The 19,607-nt window shown below is 46.4% G+C and overlaps 1 protein-coding gene across 1 annotated transcript in view; it reads right to left on the bottom strand.

Moving 5' to 3' along the window:
- LOC8043944 overlaps nt 1-16,762 on the bottom strand; it is a 77,393-nt gene extending 60,631 nt beyond the window's left edge. Inside the window, exons 1-2 of the mRNA XM_042290953.1 lie at nt 16,759-16,762; nt 16,465-16,566 (exon numbers count right to left, since the gene is read on the bottom strand). Of these exons, the coding sequence (XP_042146887.1) occupies nt 16,465-16,566; nt 16,759-16,762 (106 nt within the window). The remainder of the gene's footprint in view (nt 1-16,464; nt 16,567-16,758) is intronic.
- Nucleotides 16,763-19,607: the final 2,845 nt, after the last annotated feature.

Raw genomic sequence — 19,607 nt, 5'->3', positions numbered from 1 at the left:
CGCCGCCATTTCTCCCGCAGCGGCCACACCGGGAACTGCACGGCAGCCCGTATTGGTTCAGGTCGAGTTGTGCAAGGGCCGGTAGCGCCATCTTGCAGGGCCATTTCGCAGTAGCTATATAAATTAACTCTCATGTTTTGACTCGTCGCGAAAGGGCGGCGTTGTTATCGTATCCAGTTTGGTCTCGGTGGACGCGAGAGGTAAGGGTTTCAAAGGTACACGAGGTTCTCCACGGAGTGTTTTAGTAACGTTAGGCTGGCCAATACTTGCGCTGAAAGTGGGGTGCGTGCCACGCGCTCGCGGAACAAACTAACAGCGTCCCTTTCATCACCTGACACCACTATCTGCGGTATATAGCCTCCTCTATACTGAAAAAGCCTGGCAGATCGTCACGAGACGCGGCCGCCGAAAGTGAAAAGGTCGTAGTAGTAGGTTGTCGTAAAGCGGTTGCGTTCGCATGCAACCGAGACGACTGTAACGACAAAGTCACCGGGACAAGTGTTCGCCATACACAGCATGGCAAGTGATGCAAGAGGTAGCTTCGCGAAGCCATCCACGAGTCACGGTTTTTACGGTGTTTTGGTCGTTACGGTCGTTTCAGTTGCATGCGAACGCAACCGTTGCAAATGTGTGAACCAGCCCTAAGGTGAAAAGGTTAGTCTCGCAGTGGTGGGGTCAGCTTTCTCGCCTTGCTAGGGGGGTAGGAGAAACCAAGAATGGTTGTTGGAGAGGTGGCGCAACAAACACTATGATACACTATAATACACCATGATATACTATTTACAGTGAGATACAATAATAAACAAATTGCGTGAATAATTATGATATCGCGTATTACAGGCTGCTATAGCCTGCGGATTTTAAATAGTCATAAGGTGAAATATGTCATAAGTCATAAGGTGAAGCAAATAGTCGTAAGGTGAAAAATGTGAAACATCATAAGGTGAAATAGAGTATAACTGAGGTAGTCCAGCTCAGTTGAACTGAATGATCGTTGGCGGCTCAATGACACTTAGCGCCCCCGCGTAACTCAGGCCGATCGCGATTGAGCCAACTCTCGTTGGCTTAATGACAGTTAAGGGCGCCAGTGTATATCCTAGTTTCACTAGCGCTCTTAACTGTCACCAAGCCAACGACAGTTGACTTAATCGCGATCGGCCGGAGTTGCACGGCGACGCCGACTGTCATTGAGCCGCTAAACATATTTGAGTTCATCTGAGCTGACCTACCTCAATTATACTCTATTTCACCTCATGATGCACCGCAGGAAAGGCTACAAGAGAAGCTCCTTGCTATAGGGCAGTCTCGACAATACAAGCTCTCGAGCATTAAGGGCAGCTGCGACGCTAAGAGCTAGGGCTTCTAGCCTTCGCGGCGGTATAGACGCTTTACACACGCGCCAAATTACAGCCGCCATTGCTGACCTTCTCTTGTCTTACCGAGATGCCGAGCAACTGAACCGGTAGTTGAAGATCCTCTACAAAGGCCGATGCTTTAGAAAAGGACACAGTTGAATCTAATGTTGCAATAACCTGCAGCCTGCTATGGTGATGATGAAATGAAATAAACGAAATAAGAGGAAACAAAAACTGAAGGTCAGTTATGGCGGCGTCCATACACAGCTGCTGCACAGCGTCTATACAGCATAAGGTGAAACGGAGTATAGACCAGTGCCTGAAATCCCAGCCCCCAGCGATAAAAATGGGAAATAATCATCTTAAACGCAGGCTCTTGTGAAGAGAGGCACTAAATAAAAATACTTTTTTTTTTGCTTTTTACAACATCCTTGGCATCGGTGTTGTTTTTCGAGCTTCGCAACTGTGCATTTCTGACGTTATTGCACTACGATATGTGCGAAGGTTTCTAAAAAAGCGGAGTCTTGCAAAAAGGGCAGTGACTCTACTGTGTCATGACGTCAGCATTAACAAACATGGCGGCACCCATGGAACACAGCAGGCACTGGTCTTATCCCCAATAGAGCTAAAGATGGTGGCGTCCGTCGCATTGCCGCCCATGGCTAGCGCCAGCGAAGCACTTACTTTTGCGGAAGATTAGGGCAGGTATCTAAAAAGTATCGTAGCGAAAAATACTGTCGGAAGAGGTAGGATTCGGGGCCAGAGCTGCCGCTAGAAAGACCACGGCACGTCGCGGAAGTCAAAGATCGGCGATGGCGGCCATTATGACGTCGATGTCGATAAGTCTGTGCGTGTCTCTCTTGCCTGTATTCGTGTGAAACGCTCTGATTATCGTTTCTTAAATTAAGCGAGTCTAATGATTGAAAAGAGTGCATATAATTCATTTGTATCACTATATATTTTTTAAGGTAATGTGGCCTCGGTTTTGGTTTCGTTTCGGTTTCAACTGTGTCCCGCGACGCGCATCTTAACTAGGTTTGTTAGGCCTATGTGCCATGTAACACCAGACAGCTTAGTTGAGTTCAATGACAGTTAGGAGATGCCCATGATCGCTGGCTTAATTCCAGCTGAGAGCGCTATTGTAACGAGGGTATTATTCCAGAACTCGAAGCGCCTCATCGCGGTGTATTACCACGTTATGCAATGCGGGAATCAACAGGAAGCAAAATTCATACGCGTCCCGCTCCTGGCTCACAGATACCCAGAATGCAACGCGCGCGGTGACGGATTCATGTAAATAGTCTTTTTCCTCAAGGCCTTTCCAATAACGGCTTCTCGCCGGTGCCATCTTCAGCGTTCGTTTGTCTGGTCTGTGATTTGCTTGTTATGAGAAGCCACGAACATGCACGTGCTGGGCTCTGGATATCGCACGCTGGGCTGTAGATATGCAAGAATCGACATGGCGTATGCCAGCCCAGGGCGGACTCGGAGCCCTTTTATTACTTGTCTTCCTTTAATCAGCCCTGCGAATCTGAAAACCTAAATATAGATATCGCGATAGTTCAAGTGGCGAAAGGGGGTGGAAAATTTCTGCCATTCAGGTGTCACGAAGGTTGCTACACGATGACCCTCGCCCTTCTCTTTGTCTAAGCTGGTCAAAGAAAGACCAATGACGAAGGGGGCTCCGAGTGCAATGCGGGGCGGCATGCACCGGTGAACGTCCGAGAGTGCAGTGAACTCTACCATTGCTGAGCAATCCGATCAGCAAAAGCCTGATTTAGAGACCGCCAGAGTTGGCGGACAACCGTTTGCTCGAAGGTACCCTCCCCCTCCTCTTTTCGGACGGAAGACGTCTCTTTTTGGCAGATCAATCTTCGTGTCACCTTAGAACGCACGAGGTTCGTACCCGCAAAACGAATTGCAAGTAAACGACTCGACCACAAGCCGCGCATCGTCAATCATGGTAAAATGGACCGTTCTCGGACAGAGGAAACACCTGTCAAAATATCTCCGAAGCAAACACAAAAACGCAGTAGTACCATAAATAATGCAGAGTTGAGCCCGGGTCCCTTATACAAACATTAGCCGCGGGTACGATATACCCACGGTTTGACAGCGACCAACAAGGGATGGTCCAGGCGACGGCCACGTCCGACCAAGTTTTTTTCTTCTTTTTTTTTTTTTTTTCTTGCCCCGGGCGGGAATTTATTCCGATCCATAAGTCACCGGGGATCTCTAAAAATACGAAATCCGAAGGGAGGAAATCGAAAGAGGACGGCTTCGCCCGTGGCGGGGGATTCGGTGACGTCGAATCGCGTCGGACCAGCGACGCCGGGATCCTCGGATGAGCGATGGTTGCACGGCTCGCTAATCCGCAACGAGAGGGCGCACTGGAGCACCGCCGCGATTCTGAGGCTCGCGCAGAACGGCACAGAAACCGTGGAAGCGGGCTCCTCCTCGCGGAACCCGGACGTGCCCGAGGAGTCTTCTCGACACTGCGACCGTTCCGGGTCACCGTATTCGTGGCACGTAGCGGCAGGCCATCTAAATTTACGTGAAGACGGGTCTGATTTCCCGCGCAGTCCGTGTGCACTACCGTCCAATCAATCGGGACTCAGGGCCGAGACTTGGAGTGCTTCCGAATACCCCCCCCCCCCCTTTTTTTTTAATAATTTTGTTTTCTCCTGGAAAGTGCAAGAAAAGGGCATCTGGGGAAGCTACTACCAAAATAATTTATCGATGCAAACGGAGTAGAACATATGACAACCACGAGACTGCAGGTACGCGAAAAACGACACATACACAAAAAAGTCTCGCTCGCTGAGATCATTTCGTGTGCCGTTATTTGATTTGCTGCCGTCTCAGGTTTGCGTTATGTATCAACTTCCCCAGCTCCTTTAAGCCATAACTCGCTCTGCGCTAACCAAGTCGTGTATTTGCTGAGTTAGCACGGCAGGCGAAATGAAGTCAGAGACGTCGCGGAGGTAACGTGGGTTGTTTGACTCCCCTAGACTATACGTGTTGGAACTGTTGTATAGGGAAGCGTACTTGTTTTTTTTTTTTTTATGGCAATTTATTTTATGAGGTTATAAGATGTGCGTTTCTTGGCGCGGAAAAGAAGTCGGGTCTGGAGCCTCACAAATATATGTTCGTAATAGTTGCACCTTATCGTAGGTCTCGTTTCGGTAAAAAATTCTACAGGCAGGCGTACGTGCCTCATCAGGAAAGCTCCAAAACGTGTCTGTTTGTTAACATCTGCGCGCATTGGGAACACGCTATAATGGTATTTAGCGTCTGTCCTGCGAAACAACCTCAGTACCTCCCTACCGTGGAACCTGTAGAGCGTGTCAAGGGTTGTCCAAACAGGACACTTCAGAACTCGCGAGTTGTCAGAACTCCGTCATATGAAGTGGAAGTCGGGCAGTCCGTTTTCTGTTTGCACACCACCAGGCAAACATCACGGCTTTCCTCCTCGCTTCCTCCGCTTTTCGGTGACTTCGGTCCTCGTCAGATTCGACGCCACACGCCACCTGCCAATGGTGTGACTGTTGCCTGCCCATCTGTTCTGCCACCCCCTCGCACTTTTTCCCTTTCCCGTATTCGGGACTTCAACAGCAGCGGAGGTTTTGAGCGATTGACCGACTGCCAGCAGATCATGCGAGTGGTTTACTGGACCCACGTGATCGGCATGCTCAAGGCTTCTTTGAAGGACACAAACGAATTTTTATGAAAAAAAACACTCCCCACGCAAAAAAAAAAAAAAAAACAGACGGAAGCAGATGTTTGCACGACATATGACGGAGCTGTGTCGCTTCACGATTTTTGAAGTATTCTTTTTGAACACCCCTTCAGAAGAAAGTTTGCACGAACTTTTCACGGCAGGCAAACCATGTCTCAGCCATACTCGTATAAGAACACCCCTTTGCATTTAATTGCATTATAATTCAAAGAATATACACTTGGGTGTGAAACTATTAAAGGGCTACTCCACCGATTTTTTCATTGTCTCCGATTTGCTTGCAATTTTGCTAAACTAACCAACAAACATCGCGAAAATAGTATCCCCAATATTAGGTCAAAATATTATTTTTTCGCGAAGTTATTGAATTTACAGTTTTGGTCCTCACCGTGTTTTTCAAGCTCGAAGTCTCTACTGGCAACAGTGAAAAAGTGACGTCAGTGGAAGGCAGGGGTTCACTCTTTGGGCTGTAGATATTGTTTTAAACTGATTCGAAGCAGTTTCATGGTGTCAAATGAATGCCTGGGAAGCTCGCTGCAGTACCCGCGCTCCAACACGGAGCAAATGATCGGCATATTCTATTTTTAGGCTGCTTGCTCGACTGGCAAGCCTGCCTGCCACTGACGTCACGGCCCTGAAAAGCGCGCGTATATTTGAATGTTGGTTTTTGCATCATTTTCATTTGCCGATTTCGCAATAACTATTATGAATTTCGCGATTCTGAATAGCATACCGGAGAGAGTAAAGGCCGGGGAGTCAGAAAATATAGTTAGTTGAGGTAGCTCAAAAGATCGGTGGAGTACCCCTTTAAGCACGGCCGCCTGATCCGAAACGCAGAAGTGCGGACCCTCCCGATGCACCAGAAACGGCGAGACGCGCCAAGGAAGCACCCCAGGCGCGTCTCGCCTACCGGTCGATAACAGCAAGAGAATGTCAACCGTAGGGATAGTTGTGCTCCCAGAGGTCCATCACCGGCGCTGGTTGGTTTGTTCTGTGGTATCTCTCACTGATCACTATCTCTTCGCTGCTGCTCAGCAGCGCGCGTCCCCGAAATTGCCCGAAGCGTAGAAGATTATCATCGCCAACGCGGCCACTAGTGTAAACTGATCAATCTCGCCTTCGCCTATGTACGGCGGCGCGACGCGGCGGGCCGTAGCTTGTTTCTGATCGAGCGGCCGTGGATTAAGGGGCACAGGATGGTCTTGGTCATCTTATCATCCTCCACAGTCAATGAGGCTATAAGATTAGCCGGTCACACCGCGGAAAAAACAAACCAAGAAGAAAAATTCGCAAACATAATAAATCTCGACCTGCGTTCGTTATGACCCCCTTTTTGGGACTTCTGAGGATAGTGCATTGTCACATGGTTATGGTCCTCTTCCCGGTGAATTTCGTTATATTTAATACCTAGCTTAGTGTCATACGGTTGAGGCTTCTAGCTGTCGGTAGACACTTTAGATTACTAAATACGACAAACATTGGGGCACAAAATCTGTACCGGATCACGTGACCAATCGTTCTGTATGTAGGTTGTAGGGGTGAAGGCTACGTTCTTCTACAGTGTTTGCTGCGAATGCAAGTGAGTCGAATGTTTACAATAAGAGTTTGGTTCGTGCTAGTTTGTACATATCGATTAAAAGGCACTTTTCTTTGTCGTGCCTGTGTCTCTTTTCGTCCTGTTTCAGTGCGCCTCGTTCAACCTTTTCATACAATGTTTACGTGTCTAGGCTGTTAAGCGGTATTCTCGAGAGGTTCGCGGTGGAATGTGCATGACGTCCTAAGCCGGCGCAATTTCAACCTTTGTTCCGTCGTTCACATCGACGAGGTGTCGGTGGAAGGGATGCCAGCGTTTGAACTGCAGTTGAGCGGTTTTCCCTCTGCATACCATCGCAGACAAACTTAGTGGTCTCTAGGATTGATGCAAAACTGTTGAACAGCAAGATATTGTTAAAAAGTAACTTATCGGCGAGCACACCGGGATCGTTTGTTCTGTCCAGACATCTGTCCCTCCCTCTGGCCGGTGCGTAGCAAAAGCCTGACGCGAACAAATCCCGGGGATTTATCCCCGGGGAGCTCCTACAGCGTCCACGGGCAAATGCATTTCTTCAGGAACGATAAGCTGGTGCAGAACCCACGGTAGCTGAGCTTTGGCTCGCAAAACGCGGACTAAAAATGTTTTCGATTTTGACACACCTATAGTGCTTCGAGCACGAATCGCTTTTGTTTTCGCGCAGCCGCCAGCCGTTTAATAAAACCTGCCTGCAAAGCAGAAAAAAAAAATATTTCACGTGGGCGTTTTGAGCTTCATTGCCATAAAAAACAAACACGTAAAAGAAGAAAAAAGAAACTCTCCACGAGGGAGCCAGGGAATCTGTGTAGTCTGAAACGTAAAAAAGAAGACGCACACACACGTACACGCACAATCGGACGATCGCGCTTGCCTCAAGTGCTTCAACAGTCTTGCACAAGCCAGAAAGCGCGCACTTACATTCAAAATGCACCTGCCGGCTTTCATTCCTCCCTCCCAAATGCATTCCTCTCGGTGATGTGTGTATACTTACTTTAGCTTCCTAACGCCATCGAAACCTCCTTAACCTCCCTCCCCGAACAAACCCCTTTTAGGAAAGAAAAACAAGCGGCTCCTTGCTGCACGCTTTCGCGGAGACATGCGTGTCGATAGGCGGATTGTTGTTATTGCATTTCGAAAGCTCATTTCTATTTTGTTTCGAAGTTTCATTTTCGAGCTGCTGCTCGCGTAACGGCGTCGTATTTTCAACACCTTTTTTTTTTTTTCGTTTATAGGGGGTTTTATCAGAAGCACACAGACAGAAATGCGACGTGTTTTCAAAATTGCACGGACGAGCTCCTTCGCAGCCTCTTTATCTTGGACACGCAGCTGCATCACTTGCCCCAGAGGGATCCTGAAGGTGCTTCGTTTGGTTCTTCGTCAGCGCTGGCCTCTATGTGTGCACGCGTGCGTCTGTGTGTGTATGTGTGTTCGCGTCTGCACGCGTCTGTGTGTTTGCGTGTCTGTCTGTGCATGTGTGTGTGTGTGTTTTGTATTAGCTTTTCGTAGCGTTGTGTTTGTGATGTAGCCAAAGTTCAAACATTTTAGACTGTATCCTAAGTTCTATGTGCTCCATCTACCTGAAAACCCGTGGCGTTTTTGAACATCTGATGTTGTTTCACGCGGAAAACGAAGTAGAGATGCACTAAAGCAAATAATGTGTGAAATAAAATAATTCTGCAGACACAGTTCGACGCCTGTCGTCCGATGACTATTTTTGTTTTTGCATCTTCTTGTTTAAAGGGACCATGAAACGATTCTGAAATCGAATTTTATCCACCGGACGTCGTAAAAGGTGTGAAAAGAAACACAAAAATAGGGAGTCAAAAAAATTCTTTGCTATAGAACTTTCAAAAGAAAACTGGACTCTTTTGCGCCTTCTTTCCTACAAAAGCTCTCCGACTTTTCACTGCTATGCATCCGCAGAACTGCAGCACGTCAGCCGAATCCAGGTCGCCTATTGGGTAAGCGCCTACCTCACCAGCACCGCGATCATAAACAATAAATAGCCGGCAAATGTTTCCTAAAAGTTTTGTTAAATAATATTGAAATCCACATTTTGTAGCGTAATTATAGATGTGTGGCGAAAATTGCGAAATTTGATAATGCTGAGAGCCAAGCGCCATCTATTGTGTGGTAAACGAAGCAAGAAAAAGACCGTAGGGCCGACAGCGTCGCTCAGTTACAAGTCGAAACGGCCAAAGAACGTTTATTTTTGTACGTGTTCTTCTCGCGCGTCCCGACTTCGAGCAGCAAGAAAAAAGTAAAAAGTACTTGAAACCACGACGAACAAGAACGCTGGATCCACAAACACCCGAGAAAAGTTACGACGGTCACAAATCCACCGATTCCGACCAAGCGAGCTGCGCAGAATATAGGCCTAGCAGGCACTCTGACTCGGCGCAGTTTTGCTTCGACGGTACTTGGCCAAGACAGCCTGCCCACCACCGGCTGGCGTGCTGAATGGAACATGCCCGCGCGACCCTTGTGGACCCTTCCCGTATTATAGTTTGATCGCTGACCTCAATTTTAGATTAAAAGGTGAGGTCAATCTCTTTCCCTTGTCATCTTGTTTTCCGAGGCAGTGTTGACGAACACTGTTGTCGAAAAGGGACTCTCGTCGATTCTATCGTCTTGTTTTGTATGATATAGAGCTCGAATAAACGCCGTATGGATTACCTTCGTAACACGGCATGTACACTTTGTTATTAGTCTGCCATTTTTATTCTGACATGACTGCACGCCACTCTCGAGCTATAACAGTTCGTGGGAGCTACGTGCAATGCCGGGCCAACCTTCCTTTGCCGAGTGCCACGTCAGTATCGAGTTGCAATCGTAAAAGATCGGTCTTGAAGCGCTCACCAACAGCGCGAATACAGTACTTCCATCAAACGCGCGCGTCCGCTCAGAGTGTGAGCAGGTATTTACGTGGCTCTTGCTGACACGGTCATAGTTCAAACGTATCTTTTTTAACGTCGGCTCGCTCCTGCATCTCCGAGGCCGCGAAAAACACCGCGGCAATTTGTTTTCATCAACGTCGCTTTGCAAACGACTGACACGGGCCGCCTTTTACCAACAATGACAGTTGGGTTGACTTCTGGAGTCTTCACCGGAAGACTCGCTGCACTTTCCAACAGGCATACCGGCGTATGAGGCTAGTCCCATGCTGTCGCTGTAGCGCAACATATATAATTGAATTTCGCTCAGCTGCGACGTGTCCATGGCTATCGCAGCGATGATAGGCGCCGATTCAGAAAATACGTCGGTGACATCAGCGCCATCAGCGCAGTAAAACCTACCGGCGCACCCCCAACTCGCCGCCGCTAACACTCCCATTCTCCTACTGCCGAGAGAACTTACGGTTCCTGTCCCAGCGTACGTCACGACCGTCAAAATTACGCCACAACTTGTTTTGCGGTCAGTTGGAGAGAAAGAAAAAGTCGATATTTCATTTTTTTTTGTGTGTAGAAGTTAATGAACCGAGACGAAAACGAATATCTGTTCGGCATTCAGGAAACGTTGAAGAGTTAATGTAAAAATTATCTGGCAAAAGTAAAACCGTCATTTCATGGTCTCTTTAACATTTTTAGATTCAGATCTCGCCTCGTCGAACATGGAGAAGTTCTTCAAACATCTACATTCGCACTTAACAGTCACAACAAGGAACGCTTGCCTTCTTTGAAAGCGGAAAAGCAGGCGACGTACAAGATCACAGCTGTCCTGACCGGAATGGTTCTTACATAAAATTCGCGTCATGGAACTGCCATGAGATAACGTCCAACGTGAATGAAGCTACTGCCCTCCCCTCAAAGCTGGATTGGGGTTTCACAAAGGCCAAACTCTTTGCCACAAAGAAACGCGGCGTGCCACACCTACGCGAGCATTCGTAGAATTCCTCTTTTTGCACGGAAAACTCTGCGTTTCTTAGGATTTCATTAGAAGCTTAGTATTTTGGTGACTGCGCAGTGGAAATATTCATTCACGCACTTATCTTAACCACCTGCCTGTTTTCTTCCGCGAAGTCAGAACTCCAGTTCGGCAAAGTAACGCAGACGACAGCCTTTCGAACTACTGCTGCCAAGGTTAGGGTTCTCCACGTCTCTTGAGGTTCGGGCAAGCCAGCGGGCACGGAGAGAGTAACTAAATATCAGTGCGTCATATTTTAACCGGACGACGCGGAAAGCTCCTCCACCGACGGGGGCGACCCGCGGTACCGAAAGCGCGCGATATGTGACGTCTTTGGTTCTGGGCTTGCTACTGGTCAGAGCTGCTAAAAGCTTCTTTTTAGTCGAAATACAAGGTATAAGTGGCGCGAACCCTTTAAATTATGTATGAAAGTAGTTTTTGTTCAGTATTTTCGATCGGAAAAGAAACAAATCCAGTTTATAAAGTACGAAAACAAGAAATGACCCGTCGACATACCCGCCATCAAGCGGCGGAAAAGGCAGCGCATACTAGAAAGGAGTAGTGGGATCAGGCGCCAATACGGAAAGGCCCCGGATGTACGCGGCGGCGCTACGGTCGTATGCACAGGAGGATCCGACCGGCTCCGAGCGTTCCGAAGGCCTTCGGCGGGCAGCTTTGTCTGGCGATTTGGCCATTTGGCAGTATGGCAGCGCGAGGGGACTCCCGTTCTGAACTGATCTTTACCCCGTGTTTGCTGTCGCTTGTGGCCAATGAAGTGTCATGCCGAATTAGTGTTTAATCGCGCAGCAAATGCAATGAGAGCCGCCCTGGCCGCCCGCTGCATACAGCCTATCCAGAACATGCTTTAGTGGCGCCCCCTCGCGCCGTCGACACGGAGTGCGGCAGCCCGTGAGCGCTCGCTAAGCTCTCTACCCCTCCTCTAGTTCATGGCCCCTCGAGGAACCAAGGACGTCATGAAGGAGGCTGTTTTTTGCTTATTTTTGTAATTCTAATTTGCCTATAACTTTTAAAATAAATCTAGGCTCAAGAAAAGAAAAGTTTTATTAAGTTACTAGGTTCGGTGCACTCAGGTCCGGTGCAAATTAAAAATTAGTAAAAAAGTAATTGCAGGGCCCCTTTACCGGACAGCGCAAACTACAGGGGCATTTCTCTAGCTATCATCATCATCGTTTCTGACGTAGCGGGTAGCAGGGAGAGCAGACGGCGCTGCAGGTTCCTCGGCTTGTTAGCTTGTTTCTTCTGTTGTTCGGGCGACACACCTGTTTCACCCGTTTTTCTTTTTATATTGTTTTGTGTATGAAGTGATATTTGTGATATTCCATTATATGGCCTGAAGGCGTGGCACGCATATCGTTGCGCTACGCAGACACGTTTGCTGCTGATTTGTCGAAGCTCTAGGGTTGTGATGTTTTCTTCTGTATAGCAGTGTGGAGAATAAAGATAGAATATCCAAAGGTTTACCTCAGTACAACGCCTACCGCAATGAACAGAGTGTAATTTCTCTTGTATCAGAACGAGAAAAAACCTAGAAAGAAAGAGCTTACTAAGTTTGTGGAAACCCTCTCCCTGGCTCCTCCGCTCTCCGTGACCTTGCCGGTCCCCGCCGCCGTATTGTCGGGCGCTACTTCGTTCCCTGTGACCTTCCCGTTTCCAGTCGCCGTCCTGTCGCGGAAAGTCCGAGCTCTCCGGGAGGAACGGGGCAAGCGCCCCCTCACCCAGCGCTGACGTCGGAGGGTCGGCTCGCAGCAAGGTTCCCGATTGGACGGTCGGCGGGACAAGGACTTGGGAAGGTCTTAAAAGGGGAACGAAGACAAAGGAAGGGGGCTTGGGCTTGGGCTGCCGACTACACAAGGGACCGGTCACGGAGGCGAGCTCGGACGGCGCTGGACGCTGGCGCGGGGGAGTGCGGGCACTACGTCGAGTGGCGGACTCGACAAACGGACCGGACAGCGACCCTGGACGACGACGTCCCCATGACGCGGTGTGGACGACCACCGCTGGGACTCGGAGAAGCTGCTCGGGCAGCGGACTCTCCCCCGGCCTCGCTGATGACCGTCCCCCGATCCCGAAACCCCCCAAGGCAATGAGTGAGTGAATAAACCCGTTTGCCGAGAGCGAAGTATTGCAGTGTCATATTCATCCGGAGACAGGGTTTGTGGGAATCGGAGCTAGAAGATGCCCGCAAGTTGTAAAAGGGCGCAAGAAACTCGAAAACCTATTCCGTAGGTAGTAAATGCTCCACGGAAAGCGACTCCATGTACCCTAGCTTTTGGTTCTACTCTGTGCTCCGAGTGTAGGCCTCATATTAGTTCCAAGCTTATTGGTTTCTGTAGTTTGCGAACCAATAAATATGATTTCTAAAAAAAACTAGCTGGAAGAGGCGGTGGGTGGATCCTAGAGTCGTTTCAACTAAATTTCTTTTTTTTTTGCCCGTTGGACGAAACAAAAAAACAATTCGCGCATGAAATATGTAGATTGGTGAGTATATGACACTTGGGCGTCCCGAAATTGAGTTATACATCGGTTATGGATAACGACTGTCTCTATGTTTGTTTCAGAGGACCCAAATAATATTTATGCAGAATCTGTGCCGTGCTTCTAAGCGAGAACTGTTCTTAATTTATATTCAATCTTAAAGGAAAATATAGGAAAACGAATTAACCACTCTCCCTGACTTGCTGGGCCAAGCCCGGAAATTTATAAAGCTATGAAAATGTCAGCTTTTTCATCGAGCAGAAGTCGTGACGTCGCAAACTCTTTTGCCACACATTCCATTCGGGGAAAAAAGCGCTACTGTAAAAATTATCACTTTGACTTAGTCCGCACAGTATCGTAAAAATAAAGAATACTCGGCAGTAATTGTCGCATCACACAAGGACGCAAGCGTCGGTAGCGGCAAGGTCCATATTAGTCAAAACGTGTACTGCGCCAGGCAACAAAATGTCTCTCAGGTCCTATACTTTGGTGATGGCGAAATTCAAAGTGTTAATAAGCAATTCTTCACCAAGAGAGTAACAGACGTAGATAAAATTACGAGCAGCAGCCTCTGCTGCTGTTCACAATTTTTGGTACGTGTGATGGCAAAGTCATTTTTTTTTTCTACGGGAGTTTCTCCAGATTCAACAAAGCAATAACCAAAGACGCCGTGAAGCACGCTTTGCAAGCTGTCATATCAAGCTCCATTCTTGTCTTCAAACATTTCAACAAATTGTATCTTTTAAAGTGGGCCTGGAGACGCTATAATTCGATGCAGAAACACTCTTTCGCATGCCATACACATTTTCTTTTAAAAGAAATGAAGAGTTATTAACAGATATAAAAGTGAACCAGCTTAACCACTCCGTGCGATAATCGGTACGTCGTCTGCTCGAATCACACTCGCTACGTCACAGGAGAGAGCCCAAGTTGGCACCAACGAAACATCTCGTCGCCAACACCAAAAGGGGAAAGGGAATTGTGACAGAGACCACGTTCCTAATAGCCGTATTAAAGAGCACCTGGTCGCCATTCTGTCTCTTTGGAAAGCAGTGACAGGCAGAATGCGTGTATTCTGAGCGAGTTGTGATTATCCTTAAATATAACCTCATCCGTAGTCATAAATAAGGCAGGTTCACACACTTGCGACCGCTTACGAGCGAGTGACTTAAACGCACTTAGGATCTCTTAAGAGGGAGAACACACTGGTGCCATCTATCGGTTAGCCGTGGAACTCGCCAATGCCGTAGAATATAAATGTCTCAATTTTCGCAAAAATACAGTTTTCGCGAATTTCGCGATTTGAATATATATTTAAAAAAAAAATAGATAACGCGAAAATGTTTCTCTACGGTAACAAATACATAGCATACCACTCACATTCGAAAAATTTTTTGTTGTCAGGAAATATTCCTGAAAATCACACTTCGCTAAGTTTGCAAGATATTGAGCCCGCGAACATATAAAGTCGTTTACAGTAGTTCCTGTTATTTATTCCTTCGGCGCATCGTTCATTTTTCTGGCGCGAAAAAGTTTTGACAATGTTATAAAGGACCATTTCTCATAATTAGTATGTACATTTGATCTTGCAAAGAGTACAAAGCCTTCGCCCTAGGGAAATCAGTGCTGTGATTGGTCTGAATTATTAGGGAGCAGCTATTGAAGAGGCCAAAAGTCTGGTTTTTGCGCAGCAAAAAGTATTTTTGGATCATAAGCACATTTTTCATTTTTATTCATAACAGTTCGAATATCATGTTAAGATACATGTGTTTATGCGTGCTTCGCCTTCCTGCTTTTCTGCAACCTTTTGATGGCATCAACAGCATGGCAGGTGTGATTCCGTAGCTAGCAGTTTAATTACGCGTAGAGGTGCGAGACAGGGTAAAACGATTACAAACTGCAGTGCATGGTTAGTTTAGGTACCAAATCAAAAGTAAACCAAAGAGTATATTCCACTGAAATATGTAAGAATATAATAAATTTAAGCATCCAAATTAATGTTTTTTGTGGTTCTTTTAAGCACTAAATGTTGTCATTAAACAGAAATTCTTAATTTTACAAAAAAAAAAAAAGCTTTGGGCGTTTGATTATGATCTTCCATTTCATTTTATAAGTAGAATTATCATTAAAAACACGTAAAAATTAAGTTAAAAAATTATTTCCAGTTTGTTTAGGTAAATCACATGCTTGCAATTACTGCTCCAGCTAATTTAGTTTTCATTTACTGCATTCACTCTAGGACCGAACGGATGAAACCCAAATAAAGGAAGTGACTAAACGACACTTGACATAAAATTAAACATATGGAGCAGTCCATAAAAGTTTTCTCGTAGTACTCAAGTCTCCTCGATGACTCTCGAATGTGAAAAAAATGTCGTCGGAATATCGCAGTCTATCAAATATACTGTTCAGAGACCGTGCGTAACGTCCCGCTCTGGAGGAGTACTTTCCGCTCAGCACGAAGGAGCGCTGCGGCGAAGCAAGATATGCATAATGGCGCCGCCTACGACGCGGCTGTTGCTTCACTGCAGTGCATCACTGCACGGTGACAAGCGCACTGGAGGATGACAGATATCAAGCCAAAACAAACAACAAGCATGAGAAAAAAACAAAAAAACATTGCAAAACGTCTGAGTGTTGACAATTTTTCATAAAGAGATCAAATGGAATAAGACGTTATTTGAGGCGATAATGAAAGTTTTGGAAATACATTCAAGCCTGCCGTAACGATACGGCCATGTAGCGGGGCCTGATGTATTCTATTTTGAGCACTAATATTGCGAAATTAAGTTTTGGCGCAATGTTGGCGCAAATTCGTCACATGTGGGCAAAATGTCGATGAGTAAGCGTTTTGGCGCAGTTCGATGCATAGGGCGCGGCAATCCCATCACCATGAAATGCAGTTCCGGGGTCACGTCACAGACGGCGCCACCGTGCCAGTGTAGGAGCTCACAAGAACTGGGTCGTAAACAAGTTTGTTAATGGGCTTTAAGCGAGTTGTGGTTAGCCCGAAACATTCCATCATCCGTAATATGAAACCGCATGTTCACTGCAGCCATGATGACGGACGCATCTGCAAGCATCTTAGAATCATGTTGGCTTCCTACATGCCTGCAGGCTATTTTTATTTGATCAATGTGACCGCCATGGAAGGAAGTCAGTGTTTGGATACCGTCTTTTTTGCACGATGAATTAGCTGTGGGACCGAAGATTTTAGGTTGGGTTACGGATTCGCGTTCTGAAAATCTCTAGCTAAGGTGGCATTACTCGGTTTCAAACGTGGTCCGCGCATCGTATTGCGCCGGTCTCTCCAATGATTGGTTCGTGCGTTGCGAGCTTTGCGGGAAAGAAGACGTCGCAGGTCTGCGCACAAAGTGAGGCTACAGGTTATCGCTGCTTACCTGGATACCCCTTCAGCTTTTCCAGGTACACGACGGACTCCGAGTTGTTCACGAACACCGCCACCTTCAGCTGCTTGCTCGAACACGTCACGTCGTACTGAACTGCAGAGAGAACGAGGAACAAAAAAGACAAAGCGAGAGTCAGTGCGCAAGTTCAGACGAATGATCGACATCTAGATCCCAAGTAACAATAGTTGCAGATCCACGTAATTGTACGATCCAAGAAGCACATAAATAAAATGACACTCGCAAGAACGCTGCCGCTCACACGCACGCGCACGAATGGACACAGACCCATACCTACCACACGCGGACACTCTCACATAATACACGAACGCAGGTGACACGCACGTACAGTGTGCACTAAACGAGAACGCGAACGAACACAAGCGCCGTGCGTAACGTTGCGCCTTCCACACTGCGCGTACGCGAAGCCCGAACTGCGGTCTTGGACTGGCGCATGGGGGCGATGCGCATGCGCAGTGTGGAGCACGCAGAACTAACGCAAACGCACAGTGTTGGCGTTTTCTCCTATACGCAGCACTAAAACTCTCTCTTAGCTCGAGTGATCGACGGCCGGAATGGTGAGATCGAGAGGGACAAAGTGGTCGGACATTTCCCGCCGTTCTGCTTCGGGGGTGCTCGCAGAAGACACTTATCGTTGGCTGCAAATTTTGTTTTACAGCGATCGCTGTTATCGGCTCTTCCCACGATTGCAAATGGCGCTCCTTGTGGTTACCGTAGTAGTTGTCGTAGTATGACATAAGGCGTCCGTCCTATATACTGCCGAATGCTCGAAAAAGATCTTGCCCGCCGCCGCGGGGCTTCCAGGATTCAATCATTTGTCCGCAGCGTGTGAAGCGGACGTCTTACCACGGAACTCCGCCACTTTTTGTGTTCTTTTTTGCAAAGCTACGCCACTTCTTTCTTTCTTTTTTCTTGATTACACAGAGGCCATACTCTGACAATTCGCTTTGTATACGGCATTTGTGGAGCTCAGATGTGCGCATGAGTCTCGTACAGTGCCCGCTAGATGGCGACAATTGCTGTGACGTCGCGATAAAAAAAAAAGATGTGTCGATCCTAATTTATTTGCAATTTAATCGGAATTAATCGTTCAAGTTAATATCCTCCAATGGGAGCGAATCAGAGTGCGGCGTTCTGACGACACCACAAGCCCCGCCAAAGAAGCAGACGAACTTGAGCTCCGCGTTGTTTTGTTTCCTTCACGCTCCGCCTGCTGCGTCTCACACCCCAACCGGCTCGGAGGAAATCGCATTTACACCGCGACCGCACAAGATGCCACACACAAATAAGACATGGACGGAGCGCTCGTACGTGTTTACTTTGCAGGACACAGGGCCCCCCACTTAGAACCATCCATTTTCCTCATGGGTACGCAGTTTCTTCGCACCAGCACATCACAATCTGTCTTACCCACCGCCTCTGCCACGCTAGTATACAGCAAAGGGACGACTTAATTTACTTGGTCGATACTGTCATCTAAGATCTCGAGATCAGCGTCTTGGGTGGCGAGACACGCTAACGCGTGTTTCTTTGGTGATTAGCGTCAAAAATTAAGTTTCGGCGGAATTTCCTGGAAAAACAAACATTGTTGCACCACCCCTTTAAATCTGAACCCAGACAAAAAAAAAAAAAAAGATGTACATGAAGCATTTAGAAAATTTTCGAGAATATTTAAAACAATATGGCATAACATAAGACACTAGGAATTAGTAGCGCTCTTCAGGAATTAGAGAAGCCATACACGGTCAACCGTAAAAACCAGAATGAGATGGTAAAGAAAAAAAAAAGAAATTCAGATTGATGGAAAACAGTTAGTGAAAGGGGATGCCGGAGCATTGTTTGGGGTCCGGCTCTGTTTAATTTATACGCAAAGAATATTATGTATGGACCTCTATACAGTAGGTTTTCTTAGGTTTGCGAAGACTCTATTGTTCTATGGAAATAACATCTACAAGCTTTACTTGAAATGCAAGACGATATTAACAAACAATTACCTGCACTAAAATTCAGATAATCGTAAGTGCAAACAAATTAACGTGTTTTAAAACTTCAAGAAATACCCGTGGAAGCGGGTATACAAATACACACAATTCTGCTCCATGAGGGATTATATATTTGTGAACAACTTAGTTGGAGCCAAGAAACTGACCAATTTCAGAATGCCTAACATCCCCGACAGCTCACCGTTATCTTTAAAAACAATTTGTGTCTCAATCAAATTTAGGGACCCTATACATCCGCTGAAAATATCATTACCAGGGTGTGGAGGAGCCGCGTAAGGTTAATAGGCAAGCAATACTTACAAAGTAGGATAAGTTTAATACTAAACAAGCAGAAAAATATACGCTCTTGTGATTGCCTTCGATTTACATTTATAAACAATTGATACTCAATCAAATTTAGGGACCGTATACATCCGCTGAAAATATCATCACCAGGGTATGGAGGAGCCACGTAAGGTTGTGCAAGCAATGCTTACAAAGTAGGGTAAGTTTAATACTAAAAAAGCAGAAAAATAAATGCTCTTGTGATTGCCTTTGATTTACATTTATAAACAATTGATACTGAATCACTTTATGAATTGTTCAACCTTAATGTTATAGAAAACAGCATTATAGCGACATACACAACAATAATGTACAAATCAGAGAGTGCATACCCCAAAAAAGTGTTCGACGAACCGTTTGTTTTAACCAAGTACAGTAAAGTTACTAGATTATACACTAAACATCCAAAAGAGAGGAAGTGTGCTTATGGGGAAAGACAAGAAAATTAATGACAAGGAAGGGGAAGGTAAAATATGGAAATAAACTTCCTGTTGTCCTAGTGTAGAATTGTTTATTTATACTTGAAAAAATTTGGTGATACAATACGTAAACCTGTATTATAATATTTATATAAATGGGACGAATGAAACATATGGAACTTATCTGTGTAACCATTATTTTATTTTGACTTGAGAAAAGTCTGGGGTAGAATACCTGAGATGACCAATGAAACTGTGTAAATGTGTAAATCTGACGAAACATCTCGCATTCATACGCAAAAAGCCAAATAGAAGAACGCGAGGAATAACATAAATATGTAAAAAAAATGTGACTAACTGTTTGTTTTTA

The sequence above is a fragment of the Ixodes scapularis genome, unplaced genomic scaffold (assembly GCF_016920785.2).
Source record: "Ixodes scapularis isolate PalLabHiFi unplaced genomic scaffold, ASM1692078v2 PGA_scaffold0__279_contigs__length_252992795, whole genome shotgun sequence".
Lineage (NCBI taxonomy): Eukaryota > Metazoa > Arthropoda > Arachnida > Ixodida > Ixodidae > Ixodes > Ixodes scapularis.
The sequence above is the reverse complement of the archived record's forward strand: the minus strand, read 5'-3'. Positions and strand labels throughout refer to the sequence as shown.